This window comes from Mobula birostris, chromosome 4, assembly GCF_030028105.1.
Source record: "Mobula birostris isolate sMobBir1 chromosome 4, sMobBir1.hap1, whole genome shotgun sequence".
NCBI lineage: Eukaryota > Metazoa > Chordata > Chondrichthyes > Myliobatiformes > Myliobatidae > Mobula > Mobula birostris.
Window position 1 is genome coordinate 130,926,081 of NC_092373.1, and position 23,840 is coordinate 130,949,920.

The 23,840-nt window shown below is 40.5% G+C and overlaps 1 protein-coding gene across 2 annotated transcripts in view; it reads left to right on the plus strand.

Annotated features, from left to right (window-relative positions):
- Positions 1-23,840, plus strand: part of arhgap10 (Rho GTPase activating protein 10) — a 223,415-nt gene that overhangs the window by 118,152 nt on the left and 81,423 nt on the right. For both annotated transcript variants that reach the window (XM_072256040.1, XM_072256039.1), the window contains exons 7-13: positions 6,945-7,049; positions 10,360-10,489; positions 12,801-12,907; positions 16,291-16,385; positions 19,034-19,112; positions 21,992-22,031; positions 23,750-23,815. In XM_072256040.1, the coding sequence (XP_072112141.1) occupies positions 6,945-7,049; positions 10,360-10,489; positions 12,801-12,907; positions 16,291-16,385; positions 19,034-19,112; positions 21,992-22,031; positions 23,750-23,815 (622 nt within the window). The remainder of the gene's footprint in view (positions 1-6,944; positions 7,050-10,359; positions 10,490-12,800; positions 12,908-16,290; positions 16,386-19,033; positions 19,113-21,991; positions 22,032-23,749; positions 23,816-23,840) is intronic.

Consider the following 23,840-nt stretch of genomic DNA (forward strand, 5'->3'; position numbering starts at 1 on the left):
TTCAAGAAACTCAGTTCTACTAGGTAATCCTAGTTTTTAGCAGCTTGTAGTTCCGACAGCAGATGTGCAACCTCCAGTAGTTTCCAGGGTTCTTTGTTTGAGAGCCTGCGAAGCTACTGAGTCTGCTGAAGAGAGATTCTTCGATTGCCTCTGGAGAGCCACAGCATTTGTCCAGCCTCTGCTACAGCATTTGTAATGCAACGCTTAGCTGGATTATTAATATGACCCGCTCTAACCCTACTTGCATGTTGCGAAACTCCCCACCAAGCCACTTACTGAGGAAGTTCAGGCACCCATTAGGTTTGAGACTTAGTCCTTTCATAGCATTGCAAAAGATTGGCTTCCAGGACAAATAAGTGGTAGATTGATTGTCAAACACTTTTAGTCCTGCTGTGACTAGGTTTCGACGAGTGAGAAAGCAAGATAAATCTAAATACACTGCATCTCCTGAAGGAGGGCATTATGGAGACTGGTTTGCCAAATGTATATCCCTGGATGTTAGAAGTTCAGTCTGTCCGTGTGCAGATAAGATTGGCATCAGTTGGAAATCTTGACCGAAGTCTTTGCTGTGATGAAACTGCAGAAAGGGGTGTTGTGTGTCTTTACTGTTGTAGACCTTGACTAACAATACCTGGACTATGTGAAAGGCATGTTGGCTGTGTGGTATGGACAGCTTTTCCTTGCAGAGCTGGAGCACTGTCTTTTTTTATAGCAAAAATGCACTTGGACATATTCTGCATTGACTGTTGTGATAGCAAAGGATGATATTGTGATTTTTGGTATGAACAGTTATACAGTATTGCGCAAAAGTCTTGGGTACCCTGGATTTTTTATATATGATTGTTTTAGATGTCTATTTTTTTGCCTTCGGCATTAGTGTGTCAGTAGAAAATGGCAAATTTTAGATGTCCAAACAATCATTTTTCAAAAATTTCAAATGCTACAGAGAAATATTAATATTAAATAAAGTAATATATTAAGTAATAGTCCACTTTTTTATAAAAACGATTGTTTACTTTGTAGGTATATATCCCAGTGCATGATTAAACAGAGATAACAAACAGGTGCTAATGATCAGTGACTTAATGAGTTGAATGAACTAAACTGATTAACTGAAACAGAAACGGGTGTAGGAGGAGTCAAACTGGGCGAAAAACAACCAAACTCAAGGGTGATGGTGTGGCAGATGTGACAGGTTAATCTTCAAGTCATCAATTCTTACACCATGGTAAGAGTGAGCATAGCAACAAGACAGAAAATGGTCATCCTGCATCAGCAATGTCTCTCCCAAGAAGAAATTGTGTAGCCAGCGGGAGTTTCAAAACGTGCTGTCCAAGCTCTTCTGAAGAAGCATGAAGTTGAGGATCAGAAATGCGGTGGCTGGCCATGGAAACTGAGTGCAACATGCCAGAGGTACTTCAAACTGACATTCCTCCTCAGCACTGCTATCGGCTTTGAACTCACAGGATCTCAGTGCAGCCCTCTACGGTCTGGAGAAGTCTTGTCAGAAGTGGTCTTAATGGAAGAGTTGCTGCCAAAAAAGCTATTTCTTTAAGGTGAAAATAAAGACTCACATATGCACGAGGACTGGGGTGCTGAACAATGGCAGCAAGTGCTCTGGACTGATGAGTCAAAACTTGAAATTTTTGGTTCAGACAGGAAGGCATTTTGTCCGTAGAAGAGCTGGAGAGTGCTGCATGGATGAGTGTCTGCAGCCAGCAGTGAAGCACGACTGAGGTTCCCTGTAGACATGAGGCTGCATTTCCACAAACTGAGTTGGTGATCCGGTTAAAATTAATGGAATCTTCAATACTGAGAATTATAAACGGTTTCTCTCCTATCGGCGGGGGGGGGGGGGGGTGGTCTGATCAGTCCCAATTTCATTCTGCATCAAGGTAATGACCCCAAACGGATGTCCAAGGTCATAAAGAACTACCTTCAGTGAAAAGAAGAACAAGGAGTTCGGCAAAATATGGTATGGCTCCACAGAGCCCTGATCTCCACATCACTGAGGCTGTCTGGGATTACCTGGAGAGACTGTAGCAAGCGAGACAGCTAAAGTCTGCAGAAGAACTGTGGCAAGTTCTCCAACATTCTTGGAACAACCTACCAGCCGATTTCTTATTAAACTGCACTACAGTACCTAAAAGAATTGATGCAGCTTTAAAGGCCAAGGGTGGTCACACCAAATATTGTTTTGATTTAGTGTTTACTGCTCTTTATAATTTTTTTGATATTTAGAAACCTTTCTATTTTTGAAAGCATTTTTGCTTTACAGAATTTTTATACATGTGCCTAAGACTTGCAGGGTGCTGAAGGTTCATCGTTGTCTAGGTCAGCTGCTGCTTCGTATACCTTTACATCTGCTGAATCAGCCTCAGCTTTTGCTCCTCTTTGACAGCACTTAATGTAGCCTTTACACATGTTTTCTCCATGTCTATACATGGAGACTCTCCATGTCTGTACAGGCCCTCTCCAGTTGCATTTCAGCTTTGTGTTGAGCATAAGTCACTTCTGTTCTTGTCACTTCAACTTTGGCGCGAGCTCATGTTATGCTAATCACGGAGTCATTCGTGCATCGGAACAATGTGATCAATGAGCCACATTCTGACCTCACCTCTAGGTCTTGGCGAATCGACATTTCTCAGATCGGACGCTGACGTTGTCGTGTGTAGCTTTCAGACGCATCTCCATTGCATGGGTGATGCCTTTGAAGCCGAGTTATCTTCTCACTCTTCTGTTCTCGCAATGTGGATGTACAAAGTTATGCAGTGAATTAAACATCTTCTCAAAAATCACCTGAGACAGAAGATTAGGAACGACGTATCTATTTTCCATCTGTCTGTATTGTATTTTCTGTGCACATTTTTCTGGGTGATGGTAATTTGTTACATGGGTTGGGGCATAGTAGAAGCAAGTGAGTATCGTTATGCTTTGTCTTCATTAGTTTTAGTTTGGTTAGAAATAGAGACGGAGCAGGATGGATATTTTTTGTTGACTGCTTATTTCTCCAGTTCCGCTAGTTTTACTAATATCGCTATATTAGATTGTTCTTCTTTGCTGGTTTCGTAATAAAGGATCGAACATACTTTATTCAACTTTGAGCTCAATTATCATCACACAGTATTAATTCCCTCACTCAGTCTCTCAGCAATTTTGGTTTGTTTTTCAGGTAATCACTACAGGAAGCTTCCTTAAGAGATTTTATTGAGACCTTACTTAGGAAAAGATGTGCTGTTTTGAGGGCAAGTAAAGAGAGGATGGAGATTAGTGTCCCTTCCACTGAGTGCTTCAAGTCCAATCCCCCGTTAACTCGTGCAGGAAATGTTATTTTTAAAAGAAAAGTTTGCGTACAAGAAATGATATTCGTACAAATCGAACTGCAACTCTAGAGGCCACACATTTTTTGCTGTGGAGAATTCAGTTAAGGGTTTTGGAGATGCTAACAGAAGAACATTAAAGAAGTAATGAGGAAAAAAAACGTTGAAAATCGGAAATTGCTGTAAACACCCAGCAGATCAGGCAGCATCTGTGGAAATGAAAAGAGGGAATATTTCATTCAGGCCCAGGCCCCTTTATCAGAATTGTGAAAGAGACAAAACAAGTTAGTTTTCAGTAGCAGAGAAGGAGGGGGTTAGAAGAATAGGATCATCTTGATAGAGAGTGACCAAATGACTTAATATGGCAGTGAAGTAAGAAATGATGCTTTGTCTGTGTAATGTGTTGCTAATGGTAAGGTTGTAGGATATGCCTAGCTGGCCAGTCTAAATATATATATGTCCACTGATATTGCAGGCAGATGAAGCTGCTGCCTGGATTTCATCCTGCCTTTCTCCCTTGTTCTTCTTTCCTCATCTTCTCTACTATTCCTACCACTGTTTAGTTGATGGCAAAATTGCACAGCACATTGCAAACCATCATGAGTTGTGACCCTGTGGATTATTGTGGAGCTTTTCGAAAGTAATCAGTTTCATTTTCTCAGCAGCAGAACTTCCATTGTTTGTAGGTTGTCATTTCCATCTAACTTCCAAAGGGAAGGTCCCAGCCATAACAATAATTGTTTCAATATCCTCTGAACTCTGTCAGTACTATCATTCTTTCCTCTGCACTCTGGTGAGCAGAACTATACAGAGTACTTGTAATGTGACCTAACTACTCTCTCACATAGTTTGAGTAGGAACATTTTAACTCTTGCTTCTGTAGTAAATACACTGGCCACAAACACAAGTATCCTGTATGCTGACTTCACCTCTATCCTACCCTGCTATCTTCAAGAAATTTTGGACATACACTAATATCCTTGTGTTTCTTTATTTTTAAGTGTCTTACCAGTTATCATGTATTCTCTTGCCTAGTTTGTTGTCTGCAAATGTATTATGTTGCACTTCTCCAGACTGAATTTCATTTACCAACTTGGTGCCCCCCCTGTTACGTATGCGCGGAGCAAGAATGACGTAGAAGTAGTATGATTAAACGTTTTTACTGAGTCATGTTAGTAACAGTACATGCTGGGCAGCTCACAGTGCGGGAGCTATGAATTGAGCCCGCTGAGACGAGAAACGTGCACACTCGAAACCCATACTGAAAATAGAGAACACTCCCTGTGCAGCTGGCCCAGTCAATTCACCGCATTGTCAAATGGCTGCCTGAGACCTCCCACATTCTCGCAATCGATCTGATGTGGTACACCACTGAATCAGCCCACTGTTTTATCCTCTAATGTAAAATTTTCTTCAAGATCAACCTTGCAGCCAGTTTTGTGAGTATCATCAAAGCCTGCTTGTTTGTGTCTCTGATATTTGTCTAGGTCATTTATCTATACCATGAAAAACAATTCTGAATACTGAAGAATCCCACTGAATGTTGCCGTCTAATTGCAAACGTTCCAGTTAACCACTTTCCATCTTTTTCTGCTATTGAGTCAGTTCAATTTCTCTCTTTCCATGGACCCTGTAGACTTTGTTGATGAATCTGCCATGTGAGATATTGTCATATATAATACTATGCAAAAATCTTAGGCTCACAAATATAGCTAGATTGCCTAAGGACTTTTGCGCAGTACTGTAGTGATTTTGTGTGTTGCAGTGTACTGCTGTGGCAAAAAAAAAACAAATTTCATGACAAACGTGAGTGATGATAAACCTGATTCTGATATGGATGTCTATGGTAGACTGCGAGTGGAAGGTGGGGGACAAGGACAGGGGAATCATGGTTTGGAAAAGGGGAAGGGGAGACAGAAGCTCCAGTGAGGCATTCTGTAATGATCAATAAACCAATTATTCGGAATCAAGTGACCTTGCTTGGTATCACAGGACTGGGTGTGTCTGCTCCTGTGCCAGCCCCTGCCCCGGCACTCCTCCTTTGCCACGTGTCCCACACTCCTCCTGCTGTACTCCACCCTCACTGTTCCCAACATCCTCTGCTCCCGCCAGATTTACAAACTCATTCTCCACTCCACATTGACAAATACAGTACTGTGCAAACATCTTGGACTCCCTAGCTATATATATGTGTGCCTAAGACTTTTGCATTGTACTGTACCTTGGTAAATTCTGGTATGCTATATCAAGTATTTTATTCTGGTTGATATTTTGTTATTTGCTCAAAAAATTATTTGGTCTGACATGATCTATTGTTAACAAACCAATTTTGATTGTCTTTCTTTTTTTGATGCTTTAATTACCGAATTATACCATACTTGTAAATTTTTTTTCCAACAATTTGCCCACTAATGATGTCAGACCAACTGGATTGTAGTTGCAAATTTCCTATCTTTTGGCTTGAGAACTAGTTGGAGCACTGGGAGATTACAGTCAGAATCTATGCTGCATCCTTCTTTTTCTCTTAAATGCCTGGCATATCTTTTTTAAAAATCTGGGATTGTTGTCCCATCTAGTTTTAAGAAAAGTAAACCTCTTCAATATATTTTACTATTTATTATATTAAATATTTTATATTCTTACTCATTGTATGAATCATTCTGCTTGTGTTGAAACAAATGTAAGGTTTTTATTCATAACTCTCCAACTTTATCTTATCATTTTGGTTTTTAAAAGGCTCAAATTTAACTTTCTCTTCAGTCTCTTCATCACTCCCTATATTGTGCCTGGAGGTTCTTATTTCTTCTTGCTCTGTTATTGACACTATTGTGTCCTTTTGCTGCTCATCCTTTCCCTTCAGAATGTTCTGCATCTGTTTCATACTGTCCTTGGCCCTGGTAGTAGGAGGGAAATGCCACTTTGGCAATTAAATTTATGGCCGCTGAAATGTCCATTTCCCTTAAAACCATTGAATCCCTTTTCGCCGTGGCTCTCTTGTTCTTTCTGCCCCTAATCCTGATCACTGTTTTAACCCCAGTGCCATGGATGTCCAATGTACTCTAGAGAGTTATTGTCTGGTTTCTTCAAGAGTGAATAGACTGTGGCATTCAGAGGATCTTCTGTATTGGTCCCAAAACAATACAGAAGATCCTTTGAACTGACCCAAAATGTCAGTTCTTTTCTTCCCACAGTTGCCACTTGACCAATTGGGTTCCTGCAGCAGATTGTTTGGAACTCTTGTATTGTCTTGTTGTCACCCAATCCCACACTATATTGTGGAGAGACTACCCCCTGGAACGTGCTACCATGATGCACTGGGATGATACTGGCTTTAGACCAAGCTATGAAATTCTGACTTTTGAGATGTTGCACTTGATAACATTCCCTTGCCATATGGATGCCCAGGGTAGGAGACACATCCTGGTTTTCCCACTTTATAGAGGGTTGGATTCCTTGTGATGCCATGTTCTGTGGAAATTGTACTCTCTACAGCATTTGGTAGTTAAAATGAAAGTTAATTTTAAGTTGTCTGCTTTTTACAGTTACCCACCTTCCTTACCCATCCTTACTAAATGTATTGGAACTATCATATAGAAAAAATTGAACTTTTGTTTTCCCTTTCAGATGCTGTCGTTCTTTCAGATGCTTTTTACATTTTATCATCAAGGTTATGAACTAGCCAAAGATTTTGATCACTACAAAACTGACCTGCACCTCCATATACAAAATGTAAGCTTGGTTTTATGGACTATAAGTGGGTGTATATATTTTGCTTGTGTTTTGATCAAAGGTTGTTACTTGCTTGCAAAAATTAGTGTATGGTTATAGTTTCATCTTTTCTCATTTGCTTTGTTTTTAACTGCTGTTACTCATGAAATATATGGCTGGGATTCCACTTTATTATGGAATTTGAAGAGAAGGAACTTGATTAACAAAGGATGCTTGGCATTGTTGGTCTATTTTCAGTGCACTCCACTCTGTAGTATATTTGGTTGAGGCCAAAATGATCAGGTTTGTTTGATTGGCATGCTTATATTAAACTTCATTCAATCATCTCATGAGAAAGCAGACAATTATTCAGGTTCATGTTTTAGATTGGATGGACACTTGGGTGCTGATATTTTCAATCCACTCAGAATACGTGGGGTTGATGACAAGATACTGACATGAATTGAGCATTGGTTAATGGACAGAAAACAAAGTAAAAATAAACAGGTAATTTTCTGGTTGAGAATGAGTGATAAGTGGGGTGAACAGATATCTGTGCTGAGGCTCCACCTATTTACAATCCATATCAGTGATTGCGATAAAGGGACCAAATATAATTTATTGAAGATTGCTGCTGATAATGAGCTAAATGGCAGTGGGGTTGTGAGGAGGATACAGGGAGGTTTCAGGAACATCTGGACAAGCTAAGTGACTTGGTGAGAACATTGGTGGTAAAATAGAAGGTGGGATGAGATAGATTGGCTAGCAGCAACAACCTTGCACTCAATGCTAGCAAGACCAAGGAACTGATTCTGGACTTCAGGAAGGGTAGGTTGGAAAAACATCCAGCAGAACTCAGTGAGGGGTCAGTAGTGGAAAAGGTGAGCACTTTTAAATATGTGTGTGTCAATGTCTCCAAGGATCTGCCTTGGGCACAGTACATTGATGCAATCACAAAGAAGGCTCACCAGTCACTGTACTTTGTTAGAAGTTTGAGGAGATTTGGTACATCACTGAACACCTCTTACAAATTTCCATAGACATACTGTGGACAGCATTCTGATTGCTGTGTCACAGTCTGGTGTAGAGACCCCAAGGCATAGGATCCCAAGAGGCTGCAGAAGGTTGTAGACTCAGGCAGTTTCATCAGGCACAACCCTCCCCATTAATGAGGACCCTCGTTGTCTAGAGCATGATTTTTTCAGGGAGGTGGTACAGGAGCTTGAAGACCCGTACTCAATGAATTAGGACAGCTTCTTTCCCTCTGCCATTAGATTCCTGATCAGTCCATGATCATTACCTCATTATTCCTTTTAAGTTTTGTGAAAATATTTATTTTGTAATTTATAAGTTTGTCTTTGCACTGTAGTCGTGCTGCAGAACAACATATTTCACATCATATAAATCTAATTCTGACCCTAAATTATAAATGCACCTGTAAGTCTGCATTTGGAATATTGTTTTTAGGTCTGGACTTCTTTCCTTGAGGATGTACCTGCAATAGGAGGGTGCAACAAAGATTGATTTGGTGCAGGGTGGCTAGTACTAAATGGAGGCTATCCAAACCATCTGGCAGAATGTCTCTTTATCAGATTGCTCCATCAAGCACAAGACCTTGCTTTGTTAGCAGAGGGGTGGGGCTCCCAACTAGATCCGTCCTGTAGAGATAACATATTATCTCCAGTGCACACTGTCCTTGGGCTGGCTGCAGTGGGGAAGAGGTGGTCTCCCACCCCTTTGTAGACTGTGGATTTGCAAAGAGAAATGGAGACAGATGCAAATATCCTGACTGTGTTCATCCCCAACACTGTGCAATAGCGGACTTTACTCTCTGGGCTGCACTGAGGTGGACTTCGAGTATAGCTGGAAGGTCACCAACTTGGTGAATGATGCCCTTTGGTCTCTCAGTTCATCAAGATTTCTGTAAGAGAATGATGCAGACTGGCACAATCCAGGCTGCAGTATCCATGCTGAGAGTTGCACTGAAGCTTTGTGCAGCTAGTAATATGGCTCTGTGGAGAAGGACCAAAGTCCAGGGTTCTACACCCACAAATGGGTCAGCTGAATTGGGTGGGGACCTCCTTTAAACAATGAAAGGGTGATTCACTCCAGGGGCCGTATAAGTGCTATGTGTTTTTCTTTTGAAGTTTACTGAATGTAATAACCACGAAAGTAAAAGTTTTGTACTGTTTCTTCCTTTGTATATATTTTTGTTATAAATAAGTATGTCAGAATGTTAGGCCTTGATTAAGAATTAGATGCAAATATACACTGTTCTTGACAATGTAATGGATAGATATTTTGTTAGGTTGCATGTCTAAAACCAAGAGATTACAGTCATCGAGTTGGAAGTTCAGGGATAAGATGAAAGGCATTTCTTCAATGGTTGTAATTCTTTGAATTTCTCACCTACAATAGCTGTAGAGGCCAAGTTACTAAATTGGAGGCCTGTCCAGGGGTTGGAGGACCTGTCTGAGTGTGTGGTTGGAGGACCTGTCTTGAGTGTGTGGTTGGAGGACCTGTCTGAGTGTATGATTGGGTGGTTGGGAGAAAAGGGGCTTGTTCTGGTGGTGTTGTTTTTATTTTATTGCTTGTATTGTTCTGTAGAACATTGTGGGTATGCTATGTTGGCACAGGAATGTGACACTTGCAGGCTGCCCCCCAGGCAACATCCCGGGGAGAGAGAGGTTGTGTTGGTTGTTAATGCAAGTAAAGCACTTCAGTGTATATTTCAATGCGCATGTGATAAATAAATGAATCTTAACATATTCAACAAAGAGATTGATGGAAATTTGTACATTAAGGGAACTGAGGCATTCCTTGGGGTGATTGCTGCTGGGAAGTGGTGCTAATATACATCACTAGGCTTGGCTATTTTAAATACTAGAGAAGTAGTGAGGGGAAGAATGGCTCTTTGTCTTTCTCGTGATACATCTTTCAAAGGTGGGACACTCACAGCTAAATCTGAACATAGAGTAGTGCGATTCCTGACCCCAAAGGGCTTGCATAAATAAGTACCGATTTGTTGAGATTCTGACATATATATGGTGGGACAGCAGGAGTTATTGCTGACCCTCTGTAATGGCCTTCCAAGCGAAGATAATGAATGGTGAGTATTAAAAGACTTGAAAGATTAAAAACAGCAAATGCTGGAAACAGTTTAGTATGTCTGGGAACAAAATGGGGTTAACATTTCAGGTTAAAAATCCTTTGTCAAAACTGTGAAAGAGGTGAAAATAGTGTTTTTAAGTTACAGTAATGATCAGCAATAAATGTTCATGTCTGACTCGTCACTGAACACTCATGGTGTGTTTTATTACTTTTTTTATAGGCAAGGAATCGATTTGAGGGTGCCAGGACTGAAGTGGAGGGACTAATGAACAAGATTAAAAAAAATCCTCATGAGCACACTCGAACGACCCCATTTACCACAGAGGGATACCTTTATCTACAAGAAAAAAGTATACTCGTCTGTTGAAATACTGCTTAATCTAAAAGATGCTTTCATGAAAGAAGCTGTTAAACATGTCCAAACATCTTTGCTTCTGTGTCTGTTTTATCTGTTTCACTAGATAAAATAGTAGAACTTATGGTTGGCAACAGTGTTCAGTTGAAGTTGGCTGTATAATTGTCAGATCATAAAGAAGATTTTTAAAAGCTGATTAATGGGGCAAAGTGATGATAAGTATGAGACCACAGAAAACTAGGTGGGCGGCATCCTTCTAGCAGAGGTTGCAAGTTCAGAAGGAAAGTGTAAGTTTAACAATTCACACTGAAAAGAGTCTCTGTCAGTCTGGGACTTGTTCTGTGAAACTTACCATCACATCTCTCGCAGCATGCTGTTGCAGGACTTCCAGTAGTGTCCTTTGCTCGAACCCCGTCTTGAGGGAATTCTTCAGTCACCTGAAGCTCACCAGTTCAGGCCCTGCATAAGATCGAAGGCTCTTTTCATTTGATTTGCACTATTCTAATCGCAGAAAGGGGAAAGTAAATAATTTAAAATTAACTGTAGTTTAATGATTTTTAAAAATATCTGCAAATTATTTTATTTTCAATTAAATTTATTTTCTATTATTTTCTCTTGAATTATTGACATTAATATCTGATTATTAGTCACTTAAAAATGGTAATTCCCTTGATAGTTTTGACAAAAGGTAAAGCTCAAATACTTGCTTTCTTTCTGTCAAACTTCATCAGGTCTTTTTGGGAATGGTTGAGACCTTGCTGCTCTTTGTCACATGGAGATACAATATCACCCGTACATCTATACCTGCTATGGCTCTGGGAGTATTGATTCTGGATGGCGGGTTTAGTCAAAGAAAAACCATTTGCAATCCGACACCCTCTCCGTCATTGACAAAGTGAATTAGTAAATCGTAATTTTTAGAGAATTCAAGAAAACGGGCAAAGATTTTAAAATGTCCACGTCAAACTAAAGAACAAGCCACAATGACTATGATGTTTACAGCCTAGTTGTCATTTTGAGACTCAAAACATTAGCCTGACTCTAATGCCTAAAAGCGTTTCTTTAGAAAGAAATGTACCACTAAGGTTTATTGATGTCAGTCAAATAACATACTTACCACTTTAATGATGGGGCTATAACACCAACTGAGTTTATACAAGTTGCCATTGCAATTTTGCTTTTAAGCAATGCCGTTGTTTATGACCATAGCTTTTGAAATATGATTTCATTTTTTATAGTCATAGAACTATGCAGCACAGAAAACAGGTCCAGGTCCTTTGTTCCAACTAGTGAGTGCCAACCGTCAAGCATCCAGCTGCTCTCGTCCTACAATAATCCCATTTTATTCTTATACGTTTCCACTAATTTCTGATACCTAGTGGCAATTTACAGTGGCCAAATACCTTACTAACCCCTCGGTCTTTAGGATATGGGAGGAAATACTAATTGTCACAGGAAGGATGCATGCAAACTCCACAAAGGATTGATGGTAGCCTGAGCAAGAGTGGAACTGCTGTGCCTTAGCATCACGGGTACATGTCCAGTGTGGTAACTTGATCAGAATTTTACAATCCTTTCTCTGCCGTTAGCCAGGAATAAGATCTGTTCAGATTTGCTGGAGTATAAAAAGCAAGATGTGCTCAGTGCTACCTCAAGAAATTCAATTTTTGCCTTTTAGCATCCTCAAATTCTCATAGAGTACAGCACAGTAGTGGCCCTTCAGGCATTCACACCGACAGAGACTGTTTATCACAAAATACTAATCCCATCTGCCTGCATTAGGTCCACATCCTCCTATGCTTTGCATATTTAAATGCTGGACTAAATGTAGTGATCATATCTGACTTGGCTACCTCCTCTGGTAGTAAGCTCCAGATATTTATTTTTGTTAAAAAAAACCCCTCAAATTAAGAAATTTGTTTCTTAAGTCTTAAAGCCTAATCTTTCTGCCTAATTTTTTATTCTTGTAAAAACTGGTTTCAGTGGTGTAGTGTCAGAATTGCTAATACAGAAAACTGCATATTGATGTGCTAAGAGTGGTATGAGCACATTTTTACTGCCTAGTGTTTGGTAAAGGTTTTTCCCCCACTATCAGTAAATCAACTTGCATTAATTTTTCAAAGGAAAATTAACTATCTTTGTTTTTAGTGATTCCTATTTTTTCTTCAATAATAACTCCTATAATTTGTGCCTTTCATTTTCAGACAGATTCATGGTGTGATTGTAACATGGTTATAATAACTTGAAATTAATATGATAAACTTTTTTTTAAGTTTTAAAGACATCTCGTGATTTCTCTGTTTTAGGAACAGGCCCCTTTGGTTCAAGTTGGGTGAAATATTACTGCACTTATAATAAGGAGACAAAGAGGTTTACCATGTTGCAGTTTGATCAGAGATCAGCTGGGAAAATTGTAAGTATTCAAACTTGTTTGGAGATTTCTCATACCCAGACAAAGCATTTTCCAGTGTTAGTGGTTTGAATCTCCCAGAATGCACTACAGTTACAAAACTTCAGTTTGAAATGCTACATTGTGAATTGATTTATAAATTTTATTATTTTCTTTCTACATCCATGCTTCACAGACTGAAAATATAGTTTCTTTTTGGGGGAAATTCATATTTAACATACTTGCATAAATTGTTCCCTCACGAAATGTTGTAAGGAGCCCTTAACCTAAACATTTTAGCTATTTTTTTACACCCACTTAGAGTTTTGGCTGCTGCTTGCATTTGACCTCTTGACAAATGTTTCTAAGAGGTTAGTTTAGACACAGTATCAAGAATAATTGTGAACTTAAGGAACAACAAATGAAGTAGACTAGATGCAAACACGAGGAAATCTGCAGATGCTGGAATTTCAAACCACACACATAAAAAATGCTGGTGAACGCAGCAGGCCAGGCAGCATCTATAGGAAGAGGTACAGTTGACGTTTTGGGCCGAGACCCTTCGTTGGGACTAACTGAAAGAAGAGATAGTAAGATATTTGAGAGGGGGAGGGGGAGATCCGAAATGATAGGAGAAGACAGGAGGGGGAGGGATGGAACTGAGAGCTGGAAAGTTGATTGACAAAAGGGATATGAGAGGATCATGGGATGGGAGACCTAGGGAGAAAGAAAGGGGGAGGGGGGAAGCCCAGAGGATGGGCAAGGAGTATATGAGAGGGACAGAGGGAGAAAAAGGAGAGAGAGAGAAAAAAATAATAATAAATAAATAACGGATGGGGTACGAAGGGGAGGTGGGGCATTAACAGAAGTTAGAGAAGTCAGTGTTTATGCCATCAGGTTGGAGGCTACCCAGACGGAATATAAGGTGTTGTTCCTCCAACCTGAGTGTGGCTTCATCTTGACGGTAGAGGAGGCTGTGGATAGACATATCAGAATGGAAATGGGACGTGGAATTAAAATGTGTGGCCACTGGGAGATCCTGCTTTCTCTGGCAGACAGAGCATAGGTGTTCAGCGAAATGGTCTCCCAGCCTGCGTCGGGTCTCGTCAATATATAGAAGGCCACATCGGGAGCACCAGATGCAGTATATCACCCCAGTTGACTCACAGGTGAAGTGTCGCCTCACCTGAAAGGACTGTCTGGGGCCCTGAATGGTGGTGAGGGAGGAAGTGTAAGGGCATGTGTAGCACTTGTTCCGCTTACAAGGATAAGTGCCGGGAGGGAGTTTGGTGGGAAGGGATGGGGGGGATGAATGGACAAAGGGAGTGGCATAGGGAGCAATCCCTGCGGAAAGTGGCGGGGGGGAAGGGAAAGATGTGCTTGGTGGTGGAATCCTGTTGGAGGTGGCGGAAGTTACGGAGAATTATATGTTGGACCCGGAGGCTGGTGGGGTGGTAGGTGAGGACAAGGGGAACCCTATTCCTAGTGGGGTGGCGGGAGGATGGGGTGAGAGCAGATGTGCGTGAAATGGGAGAGATGCACTTGAGAGCAGAGTTGATGGTGGAGGAAGGGAACCCCCTTTCTTTAAGAAAGGAGGACATCTCCGTTGTCCTGGAATGAAAAGCCTCATCCTGAGAGCAGATGCGGTGGAGACGGAGGAATTGCGAGAGGCCTGCCTCATCATTCAGTAGCTGATAGATTGATTCTCTGCCTCAAGACCACTTTCCTGTCATACTTTTGCTTCGTGTGATTTCTTTAATGCCCAAAGTTCCAGTCGTTTGTCTTCAAGATGCTCAATAACTGGACACATATGACTCTCTTCAGTGGAGAATTCCAAAGATGCATTTTTGAAGAAGTTTTTCCCTATCTCAGTGGTACCTGGCTTCCTCTTCATGAGGCTCTGCTCCATAATTCTTACCAATCAATGGTCATTGGTAATAATTAATCCATCAGATTACTTTAAACATATTTAGATTTATGGTGACAACACTTAAAGTTAATAGTAATTTTAAGCCATCTACCATGTAAAGGGAATGCTTCATATGTTTGAGGTATTTTAATAGTGAGCCAGACTGTACAACACTGATTTTGAAGCTAATTTTGGGGCTTATGTGCTTCTCACTTGAAATTACTTTTCCAATTTATGTTGCTAGCATTGAATGCCATTTGCTTAACTACAGTGTTCATAGTAAATGAGTATTTGATTTTCTTTTAAGGTTAATCTTTTCAACCACTCTTCATCCCACTGCATTCCAGACTGATTATTAAGTGCATATCCTAGTGGGTGCTGATGTGTACAGATGCTCTGATATTGTCTGTTTACTTACTAATGTGCTATTTGGAACCAGTGCAGTGGCCTTGAAGGTCTTGCATCCCCTCCCGGAATCTCTGTCTAATATTCTCATTCTTTCTTCAGCTGCAAATATTTAAGGAGATTGATAAATTACTGGATCCAAGAGGCATCAAAAGGGTATAGGGAGAGTCAGGAAAATGGAGCTGAGATAGATGATCAGCCATGATGGTACGGAATGGTGGAGCATACTCGAAATGCAAAAAGGCCTTCTCCTTTTGCTTTTCTTTATTTCTACATAAAATTCCCCAGAACAGAAACATGTTCTAGTTGTGTTGATGCAAGGCAAAAAGTGTAGCAAGAAACAGTCCAGTAAATTCCAGTGTGTGTAAATTTGGAACTTGCAGCATATTTCTCAGTTCCTTGAAATTGCCATTTCATTTTCACATCTACCACAATGTTATTTATCTTGTAAGCTTTGACTTAATATTTTACTGATAAACTTTCTTAGTAGGTGAACTTGTAATTCATCATCTTGCCGTTTGTTAATAAGAAAACTAATTATACGAAAATATCAAAAACACTTCACAGAGCTGGCGGTAAATAGCTTTTCGCTATGCTACCTAAAGAGAATTTTAAGAAGTACCTTTCAGAAAAGAAAGGAGATAAGAAGAAATTCCAGAGTTTGGGACTCTGAAGGCGCGGTCATAGCGTGAGGGTGATTGAATTCCAGGACTATGGGTTTTCAGAGATGGGGTGGAGCAAAGCACAGCAAGTATTGGCAAAAGGTTAGAATTTTTAATTTGAGGAATTGATCCACTGAGAACCAGAGTAGGTCAGCAAGCATGTGGTTGATGGATGAACAGAAGTTGATGCAAGTTAGGACATAAAGTGAGATCATTGAGCTTTTGCTGCTTTAGAAGTAGAATAAGGAAGGCCAGCTGCGAATGTTTGGATGCTGTATTCTGTGTGAATGACATAGTCAGATGCTACTAAAAGTTAAGCTGCTAGTGTCTTAAATATTTGTGATACATTGATGTATGCCATAAAAAGTATATGTTTTGTTATGTTGCTTGATATGCTTCTTTTAAAAATGAAGTGTATTGTTTTTATCTAGGGTGAAGAAGATGCATTTATTCTTAAATCATGCACAAGGAAGAAATCTGACTCCATAGACAAGAGGTTTTGTTTTGATATTGAAGCAAAGGATAGGTAAGCATGACTCTTTATACTTCATTAATTGAAAACACAACACCCATTCCACTGTTGTTCTTGTATAAGTTTCTCACACCACCGGCCCCACCCCCCGCCCCCGCCGATCTGTGAAAATGCACAAATTATCAGTGTGGTCCTTTGAGTTTTTTTTTTACAGGCCTCTAGTCACCTCTGAATTCATGATAATGTAAAGAGACTAAGTATTTCTTGGCTTAGGTGCCTTAAGTTTTTGGACTCCTGGGGGAAACACAGAAGTCTTGATCTCGCTGTCTAAGCTCAATAGTAAATCCAATAGTGAGCATGAACTTGTTTAGTTTCTCCAGGTTTATGCTTGGGAATCAGCCCCAGGTTTGGTCTAAACCATTTTATTTCGGGAATTGATGGAGCAACAATGAACAAAAGGAAGCTGCATTGTTTTAAATTATTTGTTTTTTAAATTATTTAAGTATTTTGTGTTTTAGTTGATTTTAGTATCTTTTCAGTAATACTGTATATTGAATTAATTTAATTTGTTAACAATGTAAAAATTCCTGAATTTAAAGGCACTCGGAAATATTGCTGTTTGTTATGTCAAAGGTTTCTAGAGGAGTTTCATAGGTAAGACGATGACTAAATCACATTGCTGGAATCCATGGTGATGCTTAGCACTTTGTGCTTGGCTCCAGAATCAAGCAGGGTTATTTGAATTTGGGCAAGATTGGCAGAATTGAGAGCATGCCTTACCTGTGAGAAGTCCAGACCATTCACTCCAGCTGAACTCTCAATATTTGACCAAACATTCCTGAGCTTGAGCTTTATACCCAATTGCTTCTCCACCATAGAACAGATCTTCCTGTCTGCACCACTAGCGTACAAAGTCTGCATATAGAGATCACAAAACTACTTGATTTTCCCTGTGGAGGCTATGAATATAGTGTAGTTTGAAGATCAGCTGTAAGAGTTCTGAGGAAGTTGCAGACACAGGCTGCTGCATTTAAATGATTACATTGCACTGCTGTGCTTTCTCGCAGAACAAGTAGGAAAGTATGACATCAACTATGACCTAGAGTTGAGTAGTTTTCTTTGGAACACAACAGATGAAGGTGTAATTGTGAAACAGGACTCCAGCATAAAGGAACAAAGATAAAATTTGCCCAGTTTCTGTTTGAGTAGGATAGTACTTTGCCATCTGCTGTGGTTCCTTTGTTAGGAACAGAGTAGGCTGTTCAGCCTCTTGTGCCTGCTGTAATCAGGGCATGGTTGCACTTTTACCTCATCCCCTACACTAATCATGTGAACTGCCCACAGGTAGGACATGTTGCTTGTATTCTGCCTACTTTCTGTTCTCCTACATTGTCTGGATCCAGAAGATGTTATGTGGACTTCTAATGGTGGGGCTTTGGGGAGATGACATCTACATGCTCGAAGAATACTCCAGGACAAATCTTTGTTGAGCTACTTGGCCAAGTCATTTACTAATCATATACCCCAATCTGTTCCTATTTAAAGCTTTTTCTCAGGGCCATGCCTTGTACTATTAAGATCCAGTTGCACTTATTCACCTGGAGGTGTCAAATGCAAGGGCCAGGGGAGCTGTTCTTGCATTGCCCAGGAAGTGGGGGCATGAGAGCATATGTACTGAAAATAAATAAGATGCATTCAAGGGCTCTGTTCACTATGGTAGAGGAAAAATTGTGTTCATTTTAGCGTGGTGTTCCATCATCGGAGTATTGGACATAGAGGAATTGGGAGAATGGAATGGAGTCCTTGCGGAGGTAGAGTGGGTAGGACTTGTAGTCAAAGTCACAAACTGCAGATGCTGGAAATCAAATTAATACACACAAAGTGCTGGAGTAACTCAGCAGTCGACATTTTGGGTCAAAATGAAGGGTCGACTGTTTACTCTTTTCCATTGATGCAGCTTGGCCTGCTGAGCTCCTCCAGCATTTTGTGTGTGTTACTTATAGTTAAGGTAGCTGTTCCACAACTTATGAATGATTAAACTTGTGAATGGGTAAGCAGTCCAATCACAGACAGGAGAAAATCTACAGATGCTGGAATTTGAGTTAAAACACACAAAATACTGGAGGAACTCAGCAGGCCAGGCAGCAACTATGGAAAAGAGTAAACAGTCGACGTTTTGGGCCTAGGCCCTTAATCGGGACTGGAGGGAAAAAGATGAGGAGTCAAAGTTAGAAGGTGGGGTGAGGGGAGGAAGAAACACAAGGGGTTTGGTGAATCTGGTGGGGGGTGAGGGGCTGAAATAAAGAGCTGGGAAGTTGATTGGTGAAAGAGATACAGGGCTGGAGAAAGGGAAATCTGATAGGAGAGGTCAGAAGGCCATAGAAAAATGAAAAGTGGAGGAGCACCAGAGGGAGGTGATGGGCAGGTAAGGAGATAAGGTGGTCCTACAGACCATTAAATAAAGTGCATGTCATTTTGCACTGAATATGCAGTATTGAATCTGTTGTGGAAGAATTTGTTGTCTTTGTTGTGTCTTTGTACATTTGTTAGGGTGGCAATATTCTGCTTTAACTTCCATTAATTATTATTAACTGATGTAGGTTCAAATTGAAGAAATGTCATAGATGTAACCTGGAGAAAATTTGTATCCCATTTCGGCTTGTGTTTTTAGTAAATGTATTTTGACGTTGGTGTGTTTGCAGGCAAGGTGTTATCACCCTGCAAGCTATTACAGAAGAAGACCGTAGACAGTGGATGGAGGCTTTGGATGGAAAAGAACCAGTAAGTTGTAAAGAGTGGAGACATGAGTACTGAGTGCATTAATGCTGCATGGGTGAATGAGTTAATACTGAGAAGTTTGTAGATTAGTATTGTGTGATACCACAAATGTTAATAGTGACATCAGCATGCAGTGAGATATAAGCCACTTCTTAAACTGTGCTGTTTTAAAATATATACATTTTCTGTGTTGTGCTCTGGCAATTTTGCTGTATTAAATTATATGGAAAATCATGCATAATTGAGTCGCCGTTGAAGATGTGGAATGATACTGACCTGTTGTCTAACATTTGTAACTAGAAAATAAGGCCTATAATGATATTTGTAAATTTTGCAGTTCTTCCTGGTAAAGTGAGGGGGAGTTCTGTTGAATAAATGCCACTTGTAATGAACATTTTCTGTTTGTGGCAAATGGCATAGTGAATTATTGGTGATTATATACCAGTATTCAGATTAGAATGCAGGAGTGGTAGTCCAATGCCCTAGTAGCCGAAGTGATGCCTTTGTGTTTTGGAATTTGTCCAGTAACATGGGAAATGTTTAAAATAGTTGGAGTTTGGTGGAATAATGAAACCTAGAAAGATTAAAATTATGTATTTCAGGTAAATAAATTATTTATTCAAAGATTCAAAGTACATTTATTATCAAGGAATGTATAAATTATACTACCTTGAGATTTGTCTGCTTACATGTAGCTGCAAAGTATGAAACTCAAAAGAACTCAATTTAAAAAAAAGACCAACCCCCAATGCACACAGAGTAAGACAAAAAGAAAACACAAATCATACAAGCAACAGAAGCGAGTAGCAACAACAGCATTCTGAACCAAATTGTGTCCTTAGATCCAAATTCCCGTGCAGCCCGCAGTAGGCCCAAAGCCTCAGTGTTCAGTTCATCATATTAGCAGGGCAAATCGCCGCAAAGCTTGCAGACAAAAGCACAGTAGCTGGGGGTGGTCCACATCCTTAGCGATGTGGAGAGAGGAGCCCCCAATTTATCTGGGCTGATATGTAGGTACCTCTCACTTTAGGACCCGGGCTTCACCATGGCAAATTGCTCTGGGTCTAGATTTCGCTGCTGAAGAAGCCGTTCTCGGCTTCTCCAAAACATCTTGGCGCCCAGAGCAATCCAACCTCGCCCGACTCTTGGCACACTGCCTTTCCAGTCTATCTGTGCTGGCATTTTAAGATGTCCAAACAGTGGATTGTGTCTTGCATTAGGACCCGGGCTCTGCTGCGGCAAATAGCATCGAGCCAAGATTTCGCTGCTGATGAAGCTGCTCAACCTCTCCAAATTGGCTCGGTGGTTTGAGCGATCCACCCTCACACTCGAGTTTGTTGGACGGACACTGGAACTCCTCTGCCTCGTCTTCTCCTCTCCCGAATCGTTCACTCCAACCGGCATCATTCCATCCCAAGTGCATCCATTTTGCAGTGCACCAGCTCATGAATTTGCTTTGCTTTTGCTCACCTCTTCTAAAAAAGCATGTAAGCCATAAAACTGCATTGTTGCCTAAAATACACAGCTCAGAAAGATCTGATTATTCAAGCATATTTTTCTTCCTTAGCAGCTTCAAAACAAGTAAATCACACAGCACTTTTGGAAAGATGACAGTAGAGATCTTTGGTTGGAAAGAAATAGACGACATATGGCACTGACTGAGAAAATAGGGGCCTGTGCAGTTATAATTCTACACCTTTCCTACCGCTGTACCACAGTCATTAATATGCCTGATTTCAGATAATGATGTGCCATGTCCCTTTCTAGATAGTAGACCCCAAAATGGTCTCAAAGTTGAATTTGGTTGAAATCCCAATTAAAGCATACACACTTAGTGGCCACTTTATTAGGTATACCTGTACACCTCGTTAATGCAGATATCTAATAAGCCAATCATGTGACAGCAACTCAATGCATAAAAGCATGCAGAAATGGTCAAGAGGATTCGTTGTCGTTCAGACCAAGCATCATGATGGGGAAGAAGTGTGATCTAAGTGACTTTGACTGTGGAATGATTGTTGGAGCCAGATAGGGGTGGTTTGAGCATCTCAGAAACTGCTGATCTCTTGGGATTTTCACGCATAACAATCTCTGGAGTTTACAGAGAATGATGTGAAAAACAAAAAAACATCCAGTGAGCTTCAGTTCTGTGGGCTAAAGTGCCTTATTAATGTGACGTCAGTGGAGAATGGCCAGATTGCTTCAAGCTGTCAGAAAGGTGACAGTTACTCAATTAGCCATGTATTGCAGCAGTGGTGTGCAGAAGAGCATCTCTGAACACACAACAGGTCAAACCTTGAAGTGGTGGACCATGAGCATACCACAGATGACCACAGATTCTGTAAGGTCAATCACAGGAAAGTTTTAGTGGTTTAGAAGAAGTGGTGTAGGGTTGGTAACTTCTCATAGGTATTGTAAGGTTGTATACGTTTGCTGAAGGGATAAACAATGTTGCAGATTGGAAGGATTTGAGTGTGATTAATCATTTCAATGTTTGGATGTCATCTGTCTCTGGAGGTCACACTAAATTTTGTAACATGTGTTTCAAACTAGGTCTGATATTCTATGGTGCTGTTTCCATTTATGGGTTATATTTATGGGTCAGGGAAGTGCTATTGAAGAGGCCTTGGTGTGTTACAACAATGCATTTCTTGATGATAGGTACTGAAGTACAATGCACCTGTAGTGGAGATGATCAAAGTAAAGGCTGTAGTAGTGCAAATAGATCAGCAATTGCTATTGAAATTGAAAAAAGATTGAGGGGGAAAAATCACTATAGCCAAGGCTTTTATTTTAGAATTGGTTTTAATTTCCTTTTAGAATTTTTCTCATGTTCTCCTTTTCAGTGTAATTTGATGTAACATTGTTTCCTTTAATGGCAGGTATACTTAATTACCAGGAGTAATTTAAGAAAAGAAGGATGTAAGTATAGGCATACAAATTTAACTGACTACTCTTGCAGCTTCATTTAGACCCTGAGCTCACAGTTTCAAAGGTTCAAAGGCCAATTTAATGTCAGAGAAATGTATACAAAATACATCCTGAAATATTTTTTCTTTGCAACCATCCACGAAAACAGAGGAGTGCCCCAAATGTTAGAACCTCTAAGCCCCCCCCAGCACCTCTCCCGCCCTCATGTAAGCGGCAGCAAGCATCAATACCCCCTCCCCCCACTGGGAAACAAAGCATCAGCACCTGCCACTGAGCACTCAAGTGTGAGCAAAGCAACTGCAAAGACACAGACTTGCAGTTACCCCAAAAACTTCACGTTTCACCTGGTATACGACATGTCTGTCTGTCTGTCTGTCTGTCTCTCTCTCTCTCTCTCTCTCTCTCCTCTCTCTCCTCTCTCTCCTCTCTCTCCTCTCTCTCCTCTCTCTCCTCTCTCTCCTCTCTCTCTCTCCCCCCCCCTCTCCCCCTAATAAGGGAGAAAGAGGTGTCTTTGTTTTCCCAGCGAGTGGAGAGACATAACAAGCAACCTGCTGGTTTACAATGTTAAAAGTCTGTTATGTCGCTTTTTTTGAGCTCTTTACCAGAAGATCTCAAAGATCTCAGGTCTTCGGGCACATAGCCATAGATATTTCGACTCCCCTGACGCACACAGGTCTCCTGCTGAGACACCGACTCTCAATCTGCTTATCTACAGCCCCTGAGATCCTAGGCTTCCAAACTGAGCTGGACTCTTAGGCCGAGCCCTTGGCGTACTGAACAACAACGGCCAGTTATGAAACCCCGAGAGCAGTCCTGTTCCCGCAAAGAACCGAAGTCAGTGTGTAACTCCAGGTCAGGGTGTTTAAAAGAACCCTGAAACGGAAAAATAAAGATATTAAAGATGGAAATGGAGCTGTTTCCAAAGATGAAAGCAAAGGAGTTGCCGTTTAGCACCATCATCACTCTGCTCTGCCTCCAAATCTTTGCAAGTCCATTGGAGTCTTTCAAAGAACTAGATTAATTTCAATGGTTCCAGGTTTTTTTAATTGTATATATTCTGCGATATTAAATTCCTTTTAATATCAGAAAATGTATTCAATCTACGACCTGAAATTTTCACTCTCCGCAGACATCCTGGAAACAGAAGAAAACTCTGCAGAATGAATGACAGAAAAAAATGCAAGAACCTCAAAACTCCCGCCCCTCTCCTACGCACAAGCAGCATCAGCCCTTTCCCTCCCCCCATCCACTTCAGCATTCCTGTACTCACCATTTAAGAAATAGCAAACCCCCCCCCCCCCCCAAGAGAGCCCGTGGTCTACAGTACAAAAAATAACTTCGTTCCGACATTTCAACATAAAATTTTAATTTTCATTTTTAATTAAAAAGTAAGGGAAAATGATAAACACAAGGGATTCTGCAGATGCTGGAAATCTTGACCAACACACACAAAATGCTGGAGGAATTCAGCAAGTCAGGCTGCATCTATAGAGGAAAATAAAGAGTTTGTTTTGGGCTGAGACCCTTCATTTGGACTGGAAAGGAAAGCGGCAGAAGCCAGAATTATGTTCTTGCATGGTTTTCACTGTTTTTGCATATTGCAAATATGTTGTATAATCAGAATTAGCTGAAATTTTGTTGGATTTTTGTTTTATTTCAATGTAGTTAATTTTTTAGGATGTGATTTAGTAAGTTTCTTCTCTTTTAAGATGTTCAACTGGATGAAGTGGGTTTCAACATAATAAAGAAGTGCATCCATGCACTTGAAACCCGTGGTAAGCTGATTTTTTTTTTTGTTCA